The sequence below is a fragment of the Chaetodon trifascialis genome, chromosome 6 (genome assembly GCF_039877785.1).
Source record: "Chaetodon trifascialis isolate fChaTrf1 chromosome 6, fChaTrf1.hap1, whole genome shotgun sequence".
Classification (NCBI taxonomy): Eukaryota; Metazoa; Chordata; class Actinopteri; order Chaetodontiformes; family Chaetodontidae; genus Chaetodon; species Chaetodon trifascialis.
The window spans coordinates 27,239,292-27,258,292 of NC_092061.1; the positions used below are offsets into that span (position 1 = coordinate 27,239,292).

Genomic DNA, 19,001 nt, shown 5'->3' on the forward strand with positions numbered 1-19,001 from the left:
CCCAAGCAATGGAGGGTAAATATTCAAACAGTAGTTTGACAAACTAATCTTACCTCAGGCTTTCTTCCTGGAGCTTTCTAGCACATCTTGATTGAACAAAACTCAGTGTAATGGATTAAACATCCTTCTCACAGTTATCCAGCAGATTAAGTGGGCAGTGTCCCACAAGTGCATCCAAACACTCAGGTCATTGAGCTCATAAGAGGCAGTTTCATTTCATTCTTTTTTATTTCAAGGAGCTTTGCTTCATACAAAATGTTTAATGTAGAAACAACTGCAGAATTCAAAGTCTGGCCAAGAAACAGAAAATCAGGCAAACAAATATTTCACTGAATCCCAAGACCTAAAGAAAGGAATGTTCCAGTTCTGCTGCACGGGGTGGAACTGTCAAGAATGTTCAATACTGTTTTTAATAGAAATTTGTCTTTTCAACAAACCCCACAGTTTATATCAAATATTAAAAATCAACAACAAAATAACACATGGTATCTAAAAGTACTAAGTTTTCTACATGCACATACAGTATTAGAACATGCAAACATTAGTATTTTCTCAAGAAAAGCCACATGTACACTGCCAATGGTACGCAGAAATAAAGAGATTGGATTGCTTGTAATGTCTGGTAGCCTATTGGTCCAGACGTGGGCACAGGTACGTTTCCTTTGACGCAATGCAGAGGCCGCATAGTTAAAGGAGGTACAGATATCTCACTGATTTTTTTTGTTTGTTTGTTTGTTTGTGTTTTTTCTTTTGCCGTAGTGCGACAAAACTTTTAGAATGGTAAAATGTATCTGCAGAAGAATGCGCTCCTGTCTTTGATGGAAAGAACCACATTGACAGGATTCAAGGTTGCGTTACGAAAACCTTTTTATTGTGACCCAACAGGACACACCTCCCATTTGGAGCCATGGGATTGTCACTGACATTGTCGAAGTGGGTAAATGTTATGCATGCAAATATACGTATAAAGTTGCTGTAATCCTAGATACTCTAGATAATCCGTTTTTTGTTTACACTTTGTGCCTTTATGCATTTGAAGTCTTTCTTGTTTGCATGTTTTTTTTCATAGCATTTTCTACAAAACATTTGGTCACAATCATGCTGAAGCCTGAATGTGAAGAGACCAGCATGTAAAGCTACAGAATGGATGAAGAAATGGGTTTGTCTTGTTGCATAGCCCTACTCTCTTGTTTTCAGCTTGTGTCTAGCTCATGTAATGTGTGTCTCTGGTTGAACAAGGCCCCTGTTTTCCCCTACTACCTGCTGAGTCTCTCAAGAAATCCTCCACAAATACCTTCCAGTCAATCAGCTGCTGCAAAGGTTCAAATCTTTCCCTCATGTTGCAGATTGCCATGACGTGAAAGCACAACAACAGATCACAGTTTCACAAAAGACAACGTGATGTTGATGCTTGTTGTGTGTATCAAGCAAGTTGCATATAACAAATATTGTTTTTGTAGCCCACAGATCCAGTTCAGAGCAGAGTACAGTTTCAGGTATAACAGACAGTCCTCCAGAGCTCTGTGACTTGTAGATGTTGTGAAGATGTTACTAGAAATCTGACAGCTGGAGAATTTCTTCCTTCAAATCGGAAGCAGAGCTCAGTGAAGGGCAGGTGTTGGCCAGTAGAACCACTTGAAGGAAAAAATCCATCCTTGACTCGCATCAGATCCTCTTCTGACCATTGTTACATATCAGTCTGTGGTCCTGTGTTCATTCCTGGAGTTGTATGGTGATTTGGGTTGTAATTCATTTTTTGGAGTGCAAACATTCTTTCCAGTCTCACAGACTCAGATGAGATTTGGTTATTTTGACACAGAATTTCAAACTTGGTTTACTGTCTCAGTATTTTATGCTTTTTATATACAGCTGAGCCTGCAAGACAAGAGTCCCTCAGTCTGCCTCATCTCCTACTTCAACAGAACTTCTAATTCTAATGGAATTTCCTCAGTTTTCCAGAATGGGTTTTAACAAGGCCCAGCAGAAGGCGTCCACTTCTGGCTTACAATTAAAAGTGTGTATATGGACATATTAGGTGTGTCCCAGGTCCTTACTCAAGATAACTTGACTGATGTTGTCTTAGATATATCAGGAAATGATGAGACGTGCATCAACAGACATCAATCAAACTGTGAATTTGAAATGACAATTCAATTAGACGAAAAGAAGGCAAAATGTGTTTGAGCAATAATTCAATACTTGTACTACTTTTTTGTTTTCCACAGTCCTCCTCAAGCTTCTTCAAGGCTCAATTCTAAAAATATGTTGAGAACTGCAAATGGCTCCTGTGGAGCCTCAACACTGTGGTCGCCATCGTGTAACAATGGTGATCAGGATTTCTGATCCCACAAAAACAGTTCTCTCACAAATCGCATTGTCCATCGACAGCACCCCAGAGAGTCAAGCGGTTTCAGTGTGCACTCTGACATCTTTGAGAATACTTCAGCTTCTCCACTGTGAGCACACTACATATGCCAAACCATCTTGGAGTCAGTATGTGGTATGGAATTGGGACACAGCTAATAATGCTATTGTTGCTAATGTGGGTGAGGAAGTTGGTCACTCTGCCTCTTTTACAATCAGTTTTCTCCCTGTGTGAAGTTTCGACACCAGTGCAAACTGGCAGACCAAGAAAAAAAACAAAGCCAAACAAAACTTTTCCATTGTGACACCAAAGCCTGTAATATGAATCAACTAGATCGCTGTGACATCTCCTGTTATCAAACTCCATGGTACAGCAGCTGCTGGAAATAACTTGGCATGACATTATAACATCAATTTTTTGCCAGTTACACATGAGAAGAAGAAAAAAAAAACACAACAAAACATCAAACTGCACCCAGAAATGCAAAATATATCTGCAACAGCTGATGTTTACCAGTGTTAGTTTAATCCACATATATGCACACACGGGGCCGGCATGACTCAGATATCCACTGAGAGTCCGACCGCAAGCCCCTTTGCTACTCTGGGTCCTAAATGAGAAAGTACACACTGTTTAACCTCCACTGCTTCAGATTCCAGGTGCACAACACACAGGACACTGTGATATCCTTATCAAACACACACACACATGAACATAAATAAATAAATAAATAAATAAATCTATAAAGTGGTCATAGCAGGTCGCTGACCAGGTCAACATGCACACTGTGTTACTGGCATTAATGTAATTGGATTGATATATTTATGCAGTTTTCATAGTTGTTAAATAATCATATAGTGTTTCCACTATGCTGATTCTTCCTCACCCATACATGATTTCATGTTTTATCAAAAACAAGAAAAATAATCGACTTTCAGAAGGTCGTTTCTCCATTCCTGTCTTTAAGCGTACTGTAGGTGTCGTTTCTCTGCTTGCAGATAAGGCTTTCTGTACATGTTTCCTGCAGAGCTACATACAGAATGAACCAAACATCGACTCAAGTGTGGATGCATTAGAAAACAGTTGACATTGCATCTTTTTCTACAGTATATCTAAAAGGATAGGCACTTTGTCTTAAAACATCGCAAAGAAGTCTGTAAGAAACATTAGACCTGAAACGATGGCAAACCGGAAGCAGTTCACATCAAACACAACTTTGTTTTTTTCATGTCATACAAAAAATGCACACAATGAAAAGAGAACATCTACCAGGAAATCTTTATAGAAAACAAATCGGTCAGTCTGGTACTTTTCAAAACCATGCGATGCTTCTCTCTTGAAGTTTGCAAGAAACGTTTACCGGACAAAACAATCACTGCTGTCTGTGTGACAGCACTTCACCTGGTCGACTGACACAAAGGGAATGTCATAAAGGATTAGGCATCATCATGGAATGGTAGAGTCCTAAACTAAAGAACAACACAGCTGTTTATACACTGACATAATGTCTTTAAGGTTTTCTAACGTCTTACACTGTCCTTTCACTGAACTATAGACCCACTTTTGGTCCAGTTTCCATGACTTGCAGTGCCATCACTTGCAGTTGAAACTGCCATACTGACTCTCAAACGCACGTGGAACTTTCAGCATGCTGTCAGTAAGTAACTTTACAGCTTCAAAATGAAATGGTCTGCTATGCAGCATGTGCTGTTGGCTGTAATAAGAATCTGGAGGATTGTGCACAGCTCACCATGAGTGTTGTGATGTCTTTAACCGTTAGGGTTAGAGTTAGCCGCAGGCAGCTGCTGATTCAGCAGTGAAAAATCTCTGATGACTCCACTGTACACTACCTGCTCAGAAGCAAACAGCAGGCAGACACAGTTAGAGATGAGCTGAACATCAAGGATGAACGGAGTGGAGCACTGAGCAGCTAATGAGCCACATATTTTTCTCTGGAGCTAGTAGAAACCAAACCAGAGCCAAAAGGAGAGTCACTATAGGAAACGCCACTCCAAATGAATGCTAGACAACCATTTGCTAACATGTTAGCCTTATCGATCTTATAAGGTGATCATATATTGTGTCAAAGTCACAAAAAAAAAACCAATTAATGAAGCTTATTAATGAAGCTTCACGTTTTTGCTAATTAATATTAGCAATTAAGCTACAAAGTTAGCTGCACAGACTCTTTCACTATTCCAGAAGACTCCTGTTTGGAGTAAAGCAGCATGCACAGTTCAAGTTTTTAACATTAATGTGAATAAAGCTTAACTGCTCAGTAAAATAACCACCCTCAACCACAAAAGCAAAATACATCAGTGCTCGTGTTTCCCTTGAATACAGACTAGAGTTATGGATGACACACAGCACGTCTGCTAGTTTATCTACAGCATCCAAATATTTCTTCCCTTTTCCCTCATCTTAATGCACTGTAATATCTGTGTTCATAATGCTGTTTGAGGATCAATATGGTGGCATCAACAAAACACTGAAGTCAAAGCACTGAAGTCAAAGTAAACCAAGCTACTTTAAGACATCTGAGATTGGCAAAAATTCTACTCATCTGTTCCATAATGCTACGTGCCCTTTGCTAAAGATGACACTTTTTTGTTCACATTCAAACATTACCCACGTCAAACTCTCTCCCTGTTTAGAATGTTTCCCTAACCATAGCTCTCCAAGTTAGGATTCAACAGCATTAAACACACAGTGACAATGTAAACTAAAGCCTTCAAAGAAGATGATAAAACTCATCACAATTCCTCAAAAATGCATTAAAAAGGTTGGTTTAAAGCCATGCTAGCACCATTCGTCCTCCTCTGCCTCCTGGTAATACCTGGGTGCCCCGACGCCAGAGCCTGGGCTGGTGCTGCCCCCAAAGCTGAAGTGGTACCCGTTGGGCACCCCAAGGTTCTGCTGCGGAGCGGGAAGCAGGGCTCCCATCATGCGAGGCAGTGCGGTCCGAGATGAGTGTCTGACACCGGGGCTGGGCGTCAGTGACGCCGCATCCTGGAAGACGTCCAGCTGGTCCCGGAGGCTGCCATAGAGGCTGCCCAGGGCCTCGTCGTGGCCCTGGCCCAGGAAGGGCTCGGAGCTGATACGAGTTACGGGGCAGGGGAAGTGGCGGGAGCCGCTGTGCCGGAGGGCGTTGTGCTCCGACAGGCCGCGGCTCAGCCGACCGGGACTCAGAGAGGCCTGGCTGGACACAAAGTGCACGGGGGAAGAATTGGCAGTCTTGTAGGCCACCCCAGGCCGCGGGGTGAGGGGGGTCTGGGGGAGCTGCCGACGTCCACGGCTTGGCGTGCTAGAACTGGAGCTCAGTGCCACTGGGCTGCCTTTAACCCAACCACTGCCCTAGATGAAAATTGGACAAGCAATTTGAAACGATAGAACGATGAGGAAAATATGTAAGAGAGGAAAGGAAAACAGGGACAGGGCCACCGGAGGAAGGAAAGGAAGGACACCAAAATGTGATATATGTGATATGTGATGACACAAAAAATGACAGAGAACCAACGAGGGAGAGGGCACAGACAGAGAAAAGAGAATGAAAGAAGAAGCACTAATGGAAATGGAATGATAGATATACAAAATGAATGGAAAATGATGAAAAGAGAAAGTGGGGAAAGAAGTGAAAGGCCATGAGAGGCTGCACTACAGGCAGACAGAGGAGAAAGTAGTCATAAGAGCATGCAGAGGGATCACTGTAAAACTGAGACAGAGTCTGTATTCAATTTCCCCTTTTACTCTGTCTCTCTCCTACACTGCCTCTCCTACATGCAGCACACATGCCGGTCTAAGGAAAGTCCGCCTTTCTCTGCAGAGGAAAATACACACATTTGACCTCAAATCATCTCATTGAATTTGGAGTTTAAATATATACAGGTGACATTCATCAGGCTGAAACAAGTGATTTATGAGAGTCTGATGAATCTGACGTGGAACACACAAGCCTCACAGAAAAAATGAACGTTCCATGAGGCCATTTGTTTACGTCTGTCAGTTCCAAATGAAGATTCCATTCTTTAAAAACTCACAAATATATAGTCTCTTTTTTTAAGTCCCAGTGATGTCCTACAACAGCTGCTGCTGTAGTTTTTATCAGATTACTCAAACAGGAGGAAAGAGTGCATTGGTTGGGATTTTCTGATGCAAATGAACTGACATTGGTGCACTCATGAGTGTTTGGAGCAGAAAGTATTTTGAATTAAATTGAATAAACACCAAATTTTGTTATAATCTTTTACACAAATACAATTTGAACAGGTTTCATAAGCCACCTGAACAAAATGCTGATTGCTCAGCTGATTCAGTGTTTGTCCTCAGCAGCTGGAGGTGAACCATTTTCTGGAGGCTGAATAATCTCAGTGCTGAACAGAAATGTTCCATATAAACCTGATAAACAAACGTTCATCACACCAGATGTAAGCTCATTACAGTAATTGTCTCTATATCTTCAGACCTAGCATTGCACATGCTGCAAACACACGTCATCCTACCATACTGCCATGAAACGAAGAGCCTTAACCTCAGCTGATTACACAGTATCATTCTGATCAGTTCCACACAGGTCTAAATCCCCTTCACCTGGTCTAAAGCCTTGTTTAGTCCAACTTTACAGGCCTGTGCCCTCCCACCTGCTTGTTGCTGGTTTCCTGCCCCTCGCTGGGGGAGGCGGCACAGCTGGCGGTGGCAGATTTGGTGTGGCAGTGTTCCCGGCTGCAGTAGCGGTCGCATGAGTAGTAGCGCTGCTTGTCCGCAGAGGAGTGGTGGTGTTTCCTCTCGTGGGAGCGTCCGCGGTCGTGAGCTCGCTCTCTGGAGGCAGCTGGGTCAGACGCTGGTTCTCCTGGAGCACCTGTGGAGGAGGACAATCCTGCAGCGTGAAAGGTGATGCTTCTGTGTTCTACATGATATCTGAGTCTTCACTTTTGTGTCTTTTGGTGTCAAGATGTTGCATTCTAGTCTACTTATCAGGACATTTGCTTCTGTTCAGTAAGAAGCAGTCATGAGTCACCGCAGACATTCTGACAGCAATGTATTTATTAGAAAGTTGGAAACTACTGACTCTTCACTGAGGAACATTTAAAACTGCAGACCATGTGATCATTTATGGCCATTAACTGTATTATCCATCCATCCATCCATCCATCCATTATCTTCCGCTTATCCGGGGCCGGGTTGCGGGGGGAGCAGTCTGAGCAGGGACGCCCAGACTTCCCTCTCCCCGGACACTTCCTCCAACTCTTCCGGGGGGATCCCGAGGCGTTCCCAGGCCAGCCGAGTGACGTAGTCACCCCAGCGTGTCCTGGGTCTTCCCCGGGGCCTCCTCCCGGTGGGACATGCCTGGAACACCTCCCTAGGAAGGCGTCCAGGGGGCATCCGATAGAGATGCCCGAGCCACCTCAGCTGACTCCTCTCGATGCGGAGGAGCAGCGACTCTACTCTGAGCTCCTCCCGGGTGACAGAGCTCCTCACCCTATCTCTAAGGGAGCGCTCCGCCACCCTGCGGAGGAAACTCATTTCAGCCGCTTGTATCCGGGACCTCGTTCTTTCGGTCATGACCCAAAGTTCATGACCATAGGTGAGGGTAGGAACGTAGATTGACCGGTAAATCGAGAGCTTCGCCTTTCGGCTCAGCTCCTTCTTTACCACGACAGACCGATACAGCGACCGCATTACTGCAGCCGCTGCACCGATCCGCCTGTCAATCTCACGTTCCATCCTTCCCTCACTCGTGAACAGGATCCCAAGATACTTAAACTCCTCCACTTGAGGCAGGAACTCTCCTCCAACCTGAAGGGAGCAAGCCACCTTTTTCCGGTCGAGAACCATGGCCTCGGACTTGGAGGTGCTAACTCTCATCCCAGCTGCTTCACACTCGGCTGCGAACCGCCCCAGCGCATGCTGAAGGTCCTGGCTCGAGGAAGCCAACAAGACAACATCATCCGCGAAAAGCAGAGACGAAATCTGCCGGCCCCCGAACCGAACCCCCTCCGGCCCCCGGCTGCGCCTAGAAATCCTGTCCATAAAAATGATGAACAGAACCGGTGACATAGGGCAGCCCTGCCGGAGTCCAACATGCACTGGGAACAGGTCCGACTTACTGCCGGCAATGCGGACCAAGCTCCTGCTCCGGTTGTACAGGGACTGTACAGCCCTCAACAGAGGGCCTCCAACCCCATACTCCTGGAGCACCTCCCACAGAATGACGCGAGGGACACGGTCGAATGCCTTCTCCAAGTCCACGAAGCACATGTGGACTGTTTGGGCAAACTCCCATGAACCCTCAAGCACCCTGTGGAGGGTATAGAGCTGGTCCAGTGTTCCACGGCCAGGACGAAAACCGCATTGTTCCTCCTGAATCCGGGGTTCGACTATCGGCCGGATTCTCCTCTCCAGTACCCTGGAATAGACTTTACCAGGGAGGCTGAGGAGTGTGATCCCCCGATAGTTGGAACACACCCTCCGGTCCCCCTTTTTAAAAAGAGGGACCACCACCCCAGTCTACCAGTCCAGAGGCACTGTCCCCGTCTGCCACGCGATGCTGCAGAGGCGTGTCAACCAAGACAGTCCTACAACATCCAGAGACTTGAGGTACTCAGGGCGGATCTCATCCACCCCCGGCGCTTTGCCACCGAGGAGCTTGCGAACTGCCTCAGTGACTTCAGCCCCGGTGATGAATGAATCGACCTCCAAGTCCCCAGTCTCTGCTTCCTCTACGGAAGACATGACAGAGGGATTGAGGAGATCCTCGAAGTATTCCTTCCACCGCCCGACAATATCCCCAGTCGAGGTCAACAGCTCCCCACCTCCACTGTAAACAGTGTTGACAGAAAGCTGCTTCCCCCTCCTGAGGCGCCGAACGGTTTGCCAGAATTTCCTCGAGGCCAACCGGTAGTCCTCCTCCATGGCCTCCCCGAACTCCTCCCAGACCCGAGTTTTTGCTTCTACAACCGCCCGAGCTGCCGCACGCTTGGTCTGCCGGTACCCATCAGCTGCCTCAGGAGTCCTATGAGCCAACCAGGCCCGATAGGACTCCTTCTTCAGCTTGACGGCATCCCTTACTTCCGGTGTCCACCACCGGGTTCGGGGGTTGCCGCCACGACAGGCACCGCCGACTTTACGGCCACAGCTATGGACGGCTGCATCAACAATGGAAGTGGAGAACATGGTCCATTCGGACTCAATGTCTCCAACCTCCCTCGGGATCTGGTTGAAGCTCTCCCGGAGGTGGGAGTTGAAAACTTCCCTGACAGCGGGTTCCGCCAGACGTTCCCAACAGACCCTCACGGTACGTTTGGGTCTGCCAAGTCTGTCCCGCTTCTTCCCCTGCCAGCGAATCCAACTCACCACCAGGTGGTGATCAGTTGACAGCTCAGCCCCTCTCTTTACCCGAGTGTCCAAGACATACCGCCGAAGGTCAGATGATACGACTACAAAGTCGATCATTGACCTCCGGCCTAGGGTGTCCTGGTGCCACGTGCACTGATGGACACCCTTATGCTTGAACATGGTGTTCGTTATGGACAAACTGTGACTAGCACAGAAATCCAATAACAGAACACCACTCGGGTTCAGATCGGGGAGGCCGTTCCTCCCAATCACTCCCCTCCAGGTGTCACTGTCGCTGCCCACGTGAGCATTGAAGTCTCCCAGCAGAACAATGGAGTCCCCGGTTGGAGCACTTTCCAGTACCCCTCCCAGGGACTCCAAGAAGGCCGGGTACTCTACGCTACTGTTCGGCCCGTAGGCCGAAACAATAGTGAGAGACCTATCCCCAACCCGAAGGCGCAGGGAAGCGACCCTCTCGCTCAGCGGGGAGAACTCCAACACATGGCGGCTGAGCTGGGGGGCTATAAGCAAGCCCACACCAGCTCGCCGCCTCTCACCGCGGGCAACTCCAGAGTAGAAGAGAGTCCAGCCTCTCTCAAGGAGTTGGGTTCCCGAGCCCAGACTGTGCGTGGAGGTGAGCCCGACTATCTCTAGCCGGTACCGCTCAACCTCCCGCACTAGCTCAGGCTCTTTCCCCCACAGTGAGGTGACATTCCATGTCCCCATAGCCAGAGTCGTTGTCCAGGATTTGGGTCGTCGGGGCCCCCGCCCACGACTGCTACCCATTCCACATAGCACCGGCCCCTTCTGATCCTTCCTGCGGGTGGTGGGCCTACGGGAAGGCGGGCCCACGTCGCTCCTTCGGGCTGTGCCCGGCCGGGTCCCGTGGGCAAAGACCCGGCCACCAGGCGCTCGCCTGCGAGCCCCAACCCCAGGCCTGGCTCCAGGGCGGGGCCCCGGTGACGCCAATCCGGGCGACGTACGCTTCCTTGCTTTAATTTCTTTCATAGGGGCTTCTTGAACTGCTCTTAGTCTGACCCGTCACCTAGAACCTGTTTGCCTTGGGAGACCCTACCAGGGGCATTAAGCCCCGGACAACATAGCCTCTAGGATCATTCGGGTACTCAAACTCCTCCACCACGATAAGGTGGCAGTTCAAGGAGGAGCTGTATTAACTGTATTAATGACATTTATTACTGCAGAATTCATGATTTATGATCATTCTTCATGGCACGCTAACCTTTATCAATAATTTAAGAACACTGTATGCAGAGTTGATGATTGATGCTTCTTTAATGGCTTAGTAAAATCTATAGCAACAGACTGAAATCCATAAGCTGGAACTTATAGTCCATGTTTGTCCCACTGAGGAGAATATCAACTTTCTGCATCTCTCCAACCCTCTGATGTCTCCTAGTTTCTCCTCCCTGTCCTCTCTTTTCATTCAGGCCTCTCTGTGCTGCACCATCGGTCATCCTGGAACCTCTCTCTTCGCTGTCGATGTCTCATTCCAGATGTTTTGAATCTGGATCTTCGTCTTTCAGGAATTCACTCTCTGTTATCATGTATGCATGTTATCCTTGTTTCTCTCTCCCTCTTGTTATTGTTATTTTCTCCTCCCTGTGTGAGTGTCTATGTGGTTGAGCTTTGCCTCTTGTGAGTTTGTATCGCCTGTCCTCTTTCCAGGTCTTCAAGGTGGAGAGGAGGTCGTGTGGCTCAGGTTTGTCATCTGTTGAGATTGTAAGGCCCCTTGAGGAAAATTTGTGATTTGTGATATTGGCTTGTATAAATACAATTCACTTGATTTGATTTATTAGAGTGAGCAACTGTTGACTTTCTTTTATCAATGACTTCATTCACGACTTATTCATGAGTTTTTCATTATCATTCTTTTCTTCTTTTTCAGTTTAAACAATATGTACTGTATACAAAGCATTAGTAACCTTATTACATACAACTGATAAATGCTATAAGAAGGCGTACTTGGTGAATTGGAACTTAAGTGTGGAAATTCAACTGTGTGCTCTTGTAGAAGGAAAACCCTGACTACACCCTGGGAAATCACTTTAAACTAGACTGAAGCCTAGTCCACACGAACACAGGAATTCAACCAAACGTAGCTTTATTTAGAAGATGAAGATATTTAGAGACTCTGTTTGCAGTGTTGGCATGTACACAGGGAAAGAGTGCCCTGTCATATCCTTTGTTTACTATAAGGAGGGCGAGTCATGTCTTCACCATTGTACAATTGGACCTCTAGTCAATGTTAAATTTATCCGATCTAGCTGTGGCCCTCAGTGCAAGAGTGAGGGGATTACCACAATCAGAAGGATCCAACTTCTGGGAATCAATGTCTCCACCAAACCTCATGGCATTCCATCCAATAGTAGTTTCAGTCTGGATCAAAGCGACAGGCCAACAGACCAACACTGCCATCCACAGAGCCACGCTGCTAGCAGGGCTAAAACATGAATATGGTGAGCCTTGCTTACACTGTATATTTTTAGTAAGCTTCTTTTGGACAGTCCATAACCTGTGTTTCACTGGTTTTACTGTAGACTATCAGCATCTGATTTTTTCAGAAGCATCTATTTTAGATGCTCTTCTAAGCTTAATTAGAACACGATTGTTTGTGAATACTCAATACCTTATAATAAAAAAGGATCAAGTTCAAAATGGTGGAATACCTGCTACTAGGATCTACAGTCCACAAATACCACTTAATAGTAACAAGTAGTCTGTAAAATCACAGTGATGCACACTATCTACATGGCAAAAGCTCCATGAGCAGCTGGTTCACTGTAGCAGAATTTAGACAGAGCGTAACACCAAAGGGCTTCTATCCCCTCTGCTGACATTTTTCCTTCTCCACAGCCTTGCCCTGCAGAGGGGCTACCTATAAATTACTGGGTCGTTCATGTCTGTCTGTCTCTTTTATCTGAGTAATAAAGAGCATGTGTATGGAGCTGCAGGAGAGAGAGCATTGCTGATCTCTATCACAGCTGAGACCCTGCAGGGTAGACACGACTCGTGTTTTCACACAAAAGGTGCTGTGTCCATCTTTTCCACAGAGGTGGACGTTACATTGTTCTATGACATGGATAAAATCATGGCTGTGAAGTACTGTGATCTTTCTTTGGTTTCCTTTTTAACTCTTGCCCGAATACGTATTACCTTACATTCATAACTCATGCTGTAACTTTTTTCGAATTAGCTTGGCACTTTGTAACAGTGTTTTCTCTTCACGGATATTTAGTCATTTTATTTTATATATTATTTTACTAAAGAGTGGGTGTGACATTTGGAGAGGTAAACTTGTTTGCTTTCAGGCAGAGAGTTAGATGACATGATTGATACCACTCTCATATCTATACATAGAATCTAAGGGTGTAGCCTGCAGGCAGATAGCTCGGCTAAGCTCAGTCTTTTAGACCGAAAAGGTCCTAAGCAGAGCAAAAATGCTTTACAAAGGACATGATGAGTAAGACCTTCACTTTTTTGCTGGAAATATCCAACAAATGGAACTTCAGGATACACAGAGTATTTGTCTACTGTGTTCTCAGGTTGTGTGTCGATGCTGACTTACCCGCAGAGGTGGGCTGTTGTCCACCCAGAGGTGTATCCAAAGACCTCTGTCTCTTCTCTCTGTCTCTGTCTTTATCTCTGTCTCTGCGGTGGTGGCAGCGGTGGTGGTGGTGATGGTGGTGGGGTCGATCTTGGCTGGGTTTCTCTAGGGTGTAGTCCCTCAGGTTGACCTCCTGGGGCCGCTGTGGGGCCACAGTGGAAGCTGAGCGCTTCATTGGGCTTGCATCAGGGACAGACTGAGGAAAGGAGGAGGGCCCATGAGAATCATCTCTGACACAAAGATTCATCCAGCAAGACAGTACTTGTAGTTTTCACTTACCTCAGGTTCATAATATGATCATTGTTTACTTACAGTTTGCACTAAGACACTCCAGAGAGCAGGGACTGACTGTTTTCACTCATGCAGATGGTATGTTTACACATTAAAACAAGAATTTTTTTTACTCAACCATGTGATTAAAGGGTATGTCAAAAGAAAAGGCATTTGAACTGAAATGAAATGCTCTGAATATTTACTAGGTTTTACAAAATTGCCTATTTTGTCACACGAAATAGAAAGGGAATGAAAACACTTCAGTGATCTTTACATTGAGACTGCGGCAGTGGGATCACCTGGTGAGCCTGCACCTACAGCTCTGGCTTAACAACATTTCTTTGTGTATTGAAGGATAAAGGAGCAGGCGTTCCATTCAAATCAGTGGGAGTTAATTCATTAAATTTAAACATGGACAGACTCTCTGTATTTGTTAGATCACTGATGTCTATTCAACTTTTCTTTTCTTTTTTTTTTAATGTAATTGGATAATAGTACTACAGCTTACCTAACTCTGAGGAAAAGGATGAGAGAATGTGTCTTTAGGGGATCTTCGGAGATTAGCAGATGCATGCAGTTTTTCCAGTTTTATCCATCTCAATTAAGTTTATCGATCAAAACTCTGCCGATGATGACCTCAACCAGGGAATTACACAATACCACTGAGGACTGTTAACATTGTTAACCTTTTAAAGGTTGATTCAGATATTTCTTACAGAATATATTCTAAAAGTGTGAGCGTTAAATTAGGCAAAATAAATAAAATTTACCAGAATTCCTCTATCAGAATTACATACCTGGTCATTTTCCATCTTACACACAGAATGTAAGATGGAATGTATGATGACAGAAGATGGAAACAGGCTCATGAAACATGCAGCATTGACTGATTCAGTTCAAGTCATTTGCTTAACTATACAGCACTGCATGCCCACAGTGCAAGAAGATATGCTGGTAAGTAACACATGCAGTGCAGTCTGACTGCCAGGGGCTTTATGGTGTGGTGCCATATACAAATCAGGCCCACGATCCAGAGCAACACTACACCTAGTTGTATGGTGACATTAACCCATGTGAGTTCATGTGATCATCTGATACTACCATCTTGCATTTTAATGACAATGTATTTGGATTCACAGTACTGCCATTGTGGATTTAAGACTTCACCAAGTGGGAACAGGTGAATCAGCAGATTGTCAAACAACAAACAAGCACGTATGTTTTGTGACAGTGTGTACATACAGCTAGGTGGATCCCTGGAGAGTGGCGCGAGTGGCTCCGCTGTTATGAAAGAGAGGGATAAAGGCCAGACAAATGGAGAGAAAGAACAGCAGAAAAAGACATAGTAACATCAGCAGCAGCTACTGTTTGTCATTATAGAAGTGTTCAAATATTTTACTTAAAGACACTTTGTATAGAATTTCTAGATAATTATAGCCCTTTTGTTATATCACGCTATATAACTGGTAAGGAAGAGGTGGTCACGAGCTTTGCTGTCTGTCATAATGTCACCTTTGATACCACCATCAGTGAGCATGAGAGTCAGAAATTTTCATATGCAACTCAGAGTGGGTTCAAATATAAGGTACTTGCTCAAAAATGCAATATTAATTTTTCATTTTCTTAATTAAGATCCTGCATTTAAACTAATAAATGTACACAAGTATTAGCACCAAAATGCACTTCATCAGCATCAGTTAAAGTAAACGTACTGTGATGTCATTATGAATACCCTAATTCAGAGTGTTACTTATCATTATTATTATTATTGATTATTGATTATTGATTAAGTAAACAAGTAAGTAAGCAGAATATTCATGTTGAGTTTCTAAATCAAACTATGATATAATATATGCTGTGCCTTTGGGTCACCTATGCGAGAATGGCCACCTATAGTGGTGGAGTGTTTTTTGTGTTCCTGTGACTCTGGGTACTGTGTTGTGGACAACAGCTCCTCTCTCAAGGCAAATTGGTCCCAATGGAGGGGCCACACCAAGAGCAATTCACAGGTGACAAATGAGTGGGCCAAGAAGGAGCTGCAGAACCTCGCCCGGAACAGGGAAACTGGGGACCCATCTATGACCCATGGGATTGTGCACAGGTCAAAAGAACCACATGGGGGAGCTGCACTGTGAGCCCAGCACCGGCAAGACTGGGTGCATCATTAGCTGAGTGGCACACAAAGGCAGGGACCAAGGTGTGCTGACCCTGGGCATCACAGACTGGTTCTGGGGATGTGGAACGTCACCCCTCTGGCAGGAAAGGAGCTAGAATTAGTGCGTAGGGTGGACCAACTAGATATAATTGGCCTCACTTCTAGGCATAGCACTAGGTCTGGAACCACATTCCTACAGAGGGGCTTGACTTTGTCCTTTTCTGGAGTTATCCTCAAAGAAGTTGCAGCAAAAATCAGACAATTCAAAAAGAGAAAGCAGGGCTTGGCTCAGGTTGTGCTCAGCAGAACTTCTAACCCTGACTGGAGATAATGTTGAGTCGTGGCAAGAGCATTTTGATGATCTCTGCAACCTAACCAACATGTTCTCTGTGGAATTCAAATACTTGTAGAAGCACCTCAGCAGCAAGGTGCTATGTGTAGATTCACCATGAGATGATGAAGATTGAAATATATTGTTGTGAGTGTGACGGTAGAATGGTGTGAGCGACTGAAAACAAGTTTCCCTTACCCTCAGACACACAGCAAAGAGCTTCAATATCTGGACTGAGCTCGAGTCGAGCTTAAACTCCTTTACTTTGAATGTACTCAGGATGCCTTCCCATGGAGGTCTTCTGGGTATGTCACACTGGTAGGAGAACATGCTGGAGAGACTATACAACCCTTTTGGCTTGGGAACACCTCAAGATCCCCAGAGCTGGAAAAAGCTACTGGGCAGAGGGATGTCTGGACTAGCCTGCTTAGCTACCTGCTACCATAACCCTGCCCCAGATAGGCAGCAGAATATGGGTGAATGGATGGACATGTGAGTTATTTGAGTAACAGATTTTCTGATTTCTTGCATCTTGCATGTAAAATCTGCAAATTAACCACAAAAAGTAGCATAACTTAGAAACACTGAGGTTCCTCAACACTGTACTTAAGTCCACTGAAAGAAATAAGGAAATATATTTATCACTGTTACTTCTGCATAATACATTACCAATAATCTTCAGTTGAATCCTGGATTGTTCTGTGATCTTTATTACACATTTCATCAGCTGCCAATAAAACAAAATGATGCACTGCACAATGCAACAGCGGCATTTTTCCTGTGTTGTTCTGCACAGCACTCAGACCCTCTGCATCTTTTAGCACATCCTGGAGTCTGCCTCAGTGACTCTCAGATATCTCTAAGAACATATCAGCCTCGATTCCTTCTGCTCTTGCCTTGTTATCTTGAGAGGGACCGACAAGAGCATAGCCTGCTAATTAAAATGGGGCTCTACACATACTGTACTAAAATGTGATGAAACTGCAAAATCAGGATCTAATTTCCCGTATCAGCTGGGTTAAAGTAACTGAGTGTGGGCTTTGCTTTCTTTGGTCTTCACTGTGAACAGAGCGGGAGGTCAGACTGACTGACTCGCTGAGGTTTTCCATGTCACCACAGCACAAAGAATGATCTTAAAGAGGAGAACAGGTCTTAACAGATGTCATTTTCTGATCCTGGAAAAGCTGAGCTCAAATTAAGCAAAAGAAAAGCAATCTAGCAAGAGTGAAAGATAAACTGATGTGACTGAGGCCGGAGCCCCAGAGTTCAGACTGCACGGTACAGTTCCATCGCACTCAGCAGCAGCAGGCAATTTCCAAAAGGCCAGTATTAATTGAATTGGCTAAAGGCCTTCTGTTTCAAAAGGTGAGAAAAATAAGACAGCAAGTCAACAAGGCAACCCCCCGCCCTAATTCCTTCCATCCTTTCATTAATCCCCCACTCTAGATTCTGTCTTCTACAGTAACCCAATTACCCATCTTCCTCTCCCACTAAATCTTGGGCCCAAAGTCATTTGGAGCCACTATCATCTTTTCAGTTGGCAGCAGGAGAAAAACGATACTGGACAAATAGCTGGCTGCCTGCCAGAATCTAATCTGATTACTGTAGACCTCTCCTCTGCAGTGAGAGCAGGATCAACAACAGCTCTTCCAACTGGACAGTGTAAGGAATGCACTTTAAATGTATGAATCGATCAATATCAACATCACTCAGGAAATGAGAGGCTTATTATATTTCTTAGGATCTATTGAAAGATCCATTTAGATTTTTCAGCCTAGACTTGATGAATAGTGAGTCCCAGCTCCTCCATGCTTTTTCAGTAGAAATGGTCTATGTGACAGCTGATCACACTGTTAGAAAAAAGCACTGTCTGTTTTGGTTTATTCTCAGGAATGTAGGCACAGCTATATTTAACACTTCCCATGTTAAAAAAGTTCCAAACACAGTGGCTAAACCCAAACACTTTTAATGAACAACCGAGTGAATCCAGCTTCTACTCTGCAGTGGAGAGAACAATTGAGCAAGATCAAAAGTGAGTGAGTGGCACTGTTCACACAGATAGACAACAGTCTTTACTGAGGAGAGCCAACCTGTTGTGTTACTGTAGAGCACAATGACATGGGCACTGTGTGTGTGTGCGTGAACCACAGACTGCGGTAAGGAGAGACTAGACTGAAGGTCATCAGTATTTGTTGATTAGAACTAACATAATATTGAAAGTACTAGGATGTGACTGATAATAATATACATTTTCATCAAGGAGTTAAGACTACTACAAACAGAGGTGTGGTGAGGATGGCGTTACCTGCAGCTCGGCATTGAGTCGAGGCATAGAAGCAGCCCTGCCCTGGCTCTCCAGACCTGAGCCAGGGGCTGGGATTGTACTGCTGGCACTGGTCTCCATCTTCCTCATCTCCACTGACTCCTGGATATACACACAAACACGATTCCATTAGCGTCATTTGGTGTAAGGGAGTGGGGTGGACACATTTTTGCTGTTCCTCTTCTCCTTAATCAGTTAGGTGGTAAACAACTTCAACTCTATGATGACTAGAGCTGCATTAAGCATTTTTTATCTACTGTTGATCTGGTGCAATTAGTGCAACAGAAATGTACATTATACATCAGAAAACAAATAGGCTTCTAATTAAAATATGACAAGACTTCAATATTTCAGCTGTTCCCCATTAGTGGTAGCCATAGCAGATCATCTATTTCCATCTCGTTTGTCAAACAGGCCCCGCCCAACCAGTATAGAATTCTGATTTTGTAATCAAAATATTTGATTTGGCATATGCTTTTCTGCCGGCTGCCCTTCCTGATGAATCCGTCCCTGGGCTTGGGACCGTCAATTCAGAATACACTTGCTTGTGCATCACCAGTGGCAGGCGAGCAACCCAGGGTTCAGTGACTTGTCCAA

The 19,001-nt window shown here is 45.0% G+C and overlaps 1 protein-coding gene across 1 annotated transcript in view; it reads right to left on the reverse strand.

Annotated features, from left to right (window-relative positions):
* Positions 1-4,481: 4,481 nt before the first annotated feature.
* The window catches only part of cacna1ba (calcium channel, voltage-dependent, N type, alpha 1B subunit, a), a 149,177-nt gene continuing 134,657 nt past the window's right edge, over positions 4,482-19,001 (reverse strand). Inside the window, exons 47-51 of the mRNA XM_070963724.1 lie at positions 18,387-18,506; positions 14,838-14,876; positions 13,284-13,518; positions 7,003-7,220; positions 4,482-5,719 (exon numbers count right to left, since the gene is read on the reverse strand). Of these exons, the coding sequence (XP_070819825.1) occupies positions 5,165-5,719; positions 7,003-7,220; positions 13,284-13,518; positions 14,838-14,876; positions 18,387-18,506 (1,167 nt within the window). The 3' untranslated portion in view covers positions 4,482-5,164. The remainder of the gene's footprint in view (positions 5,720-7,002; positions 7,221-13,283; positions 13,519-14,837; positions 14,877-18,386; positions 18,507-19,001) is intronic.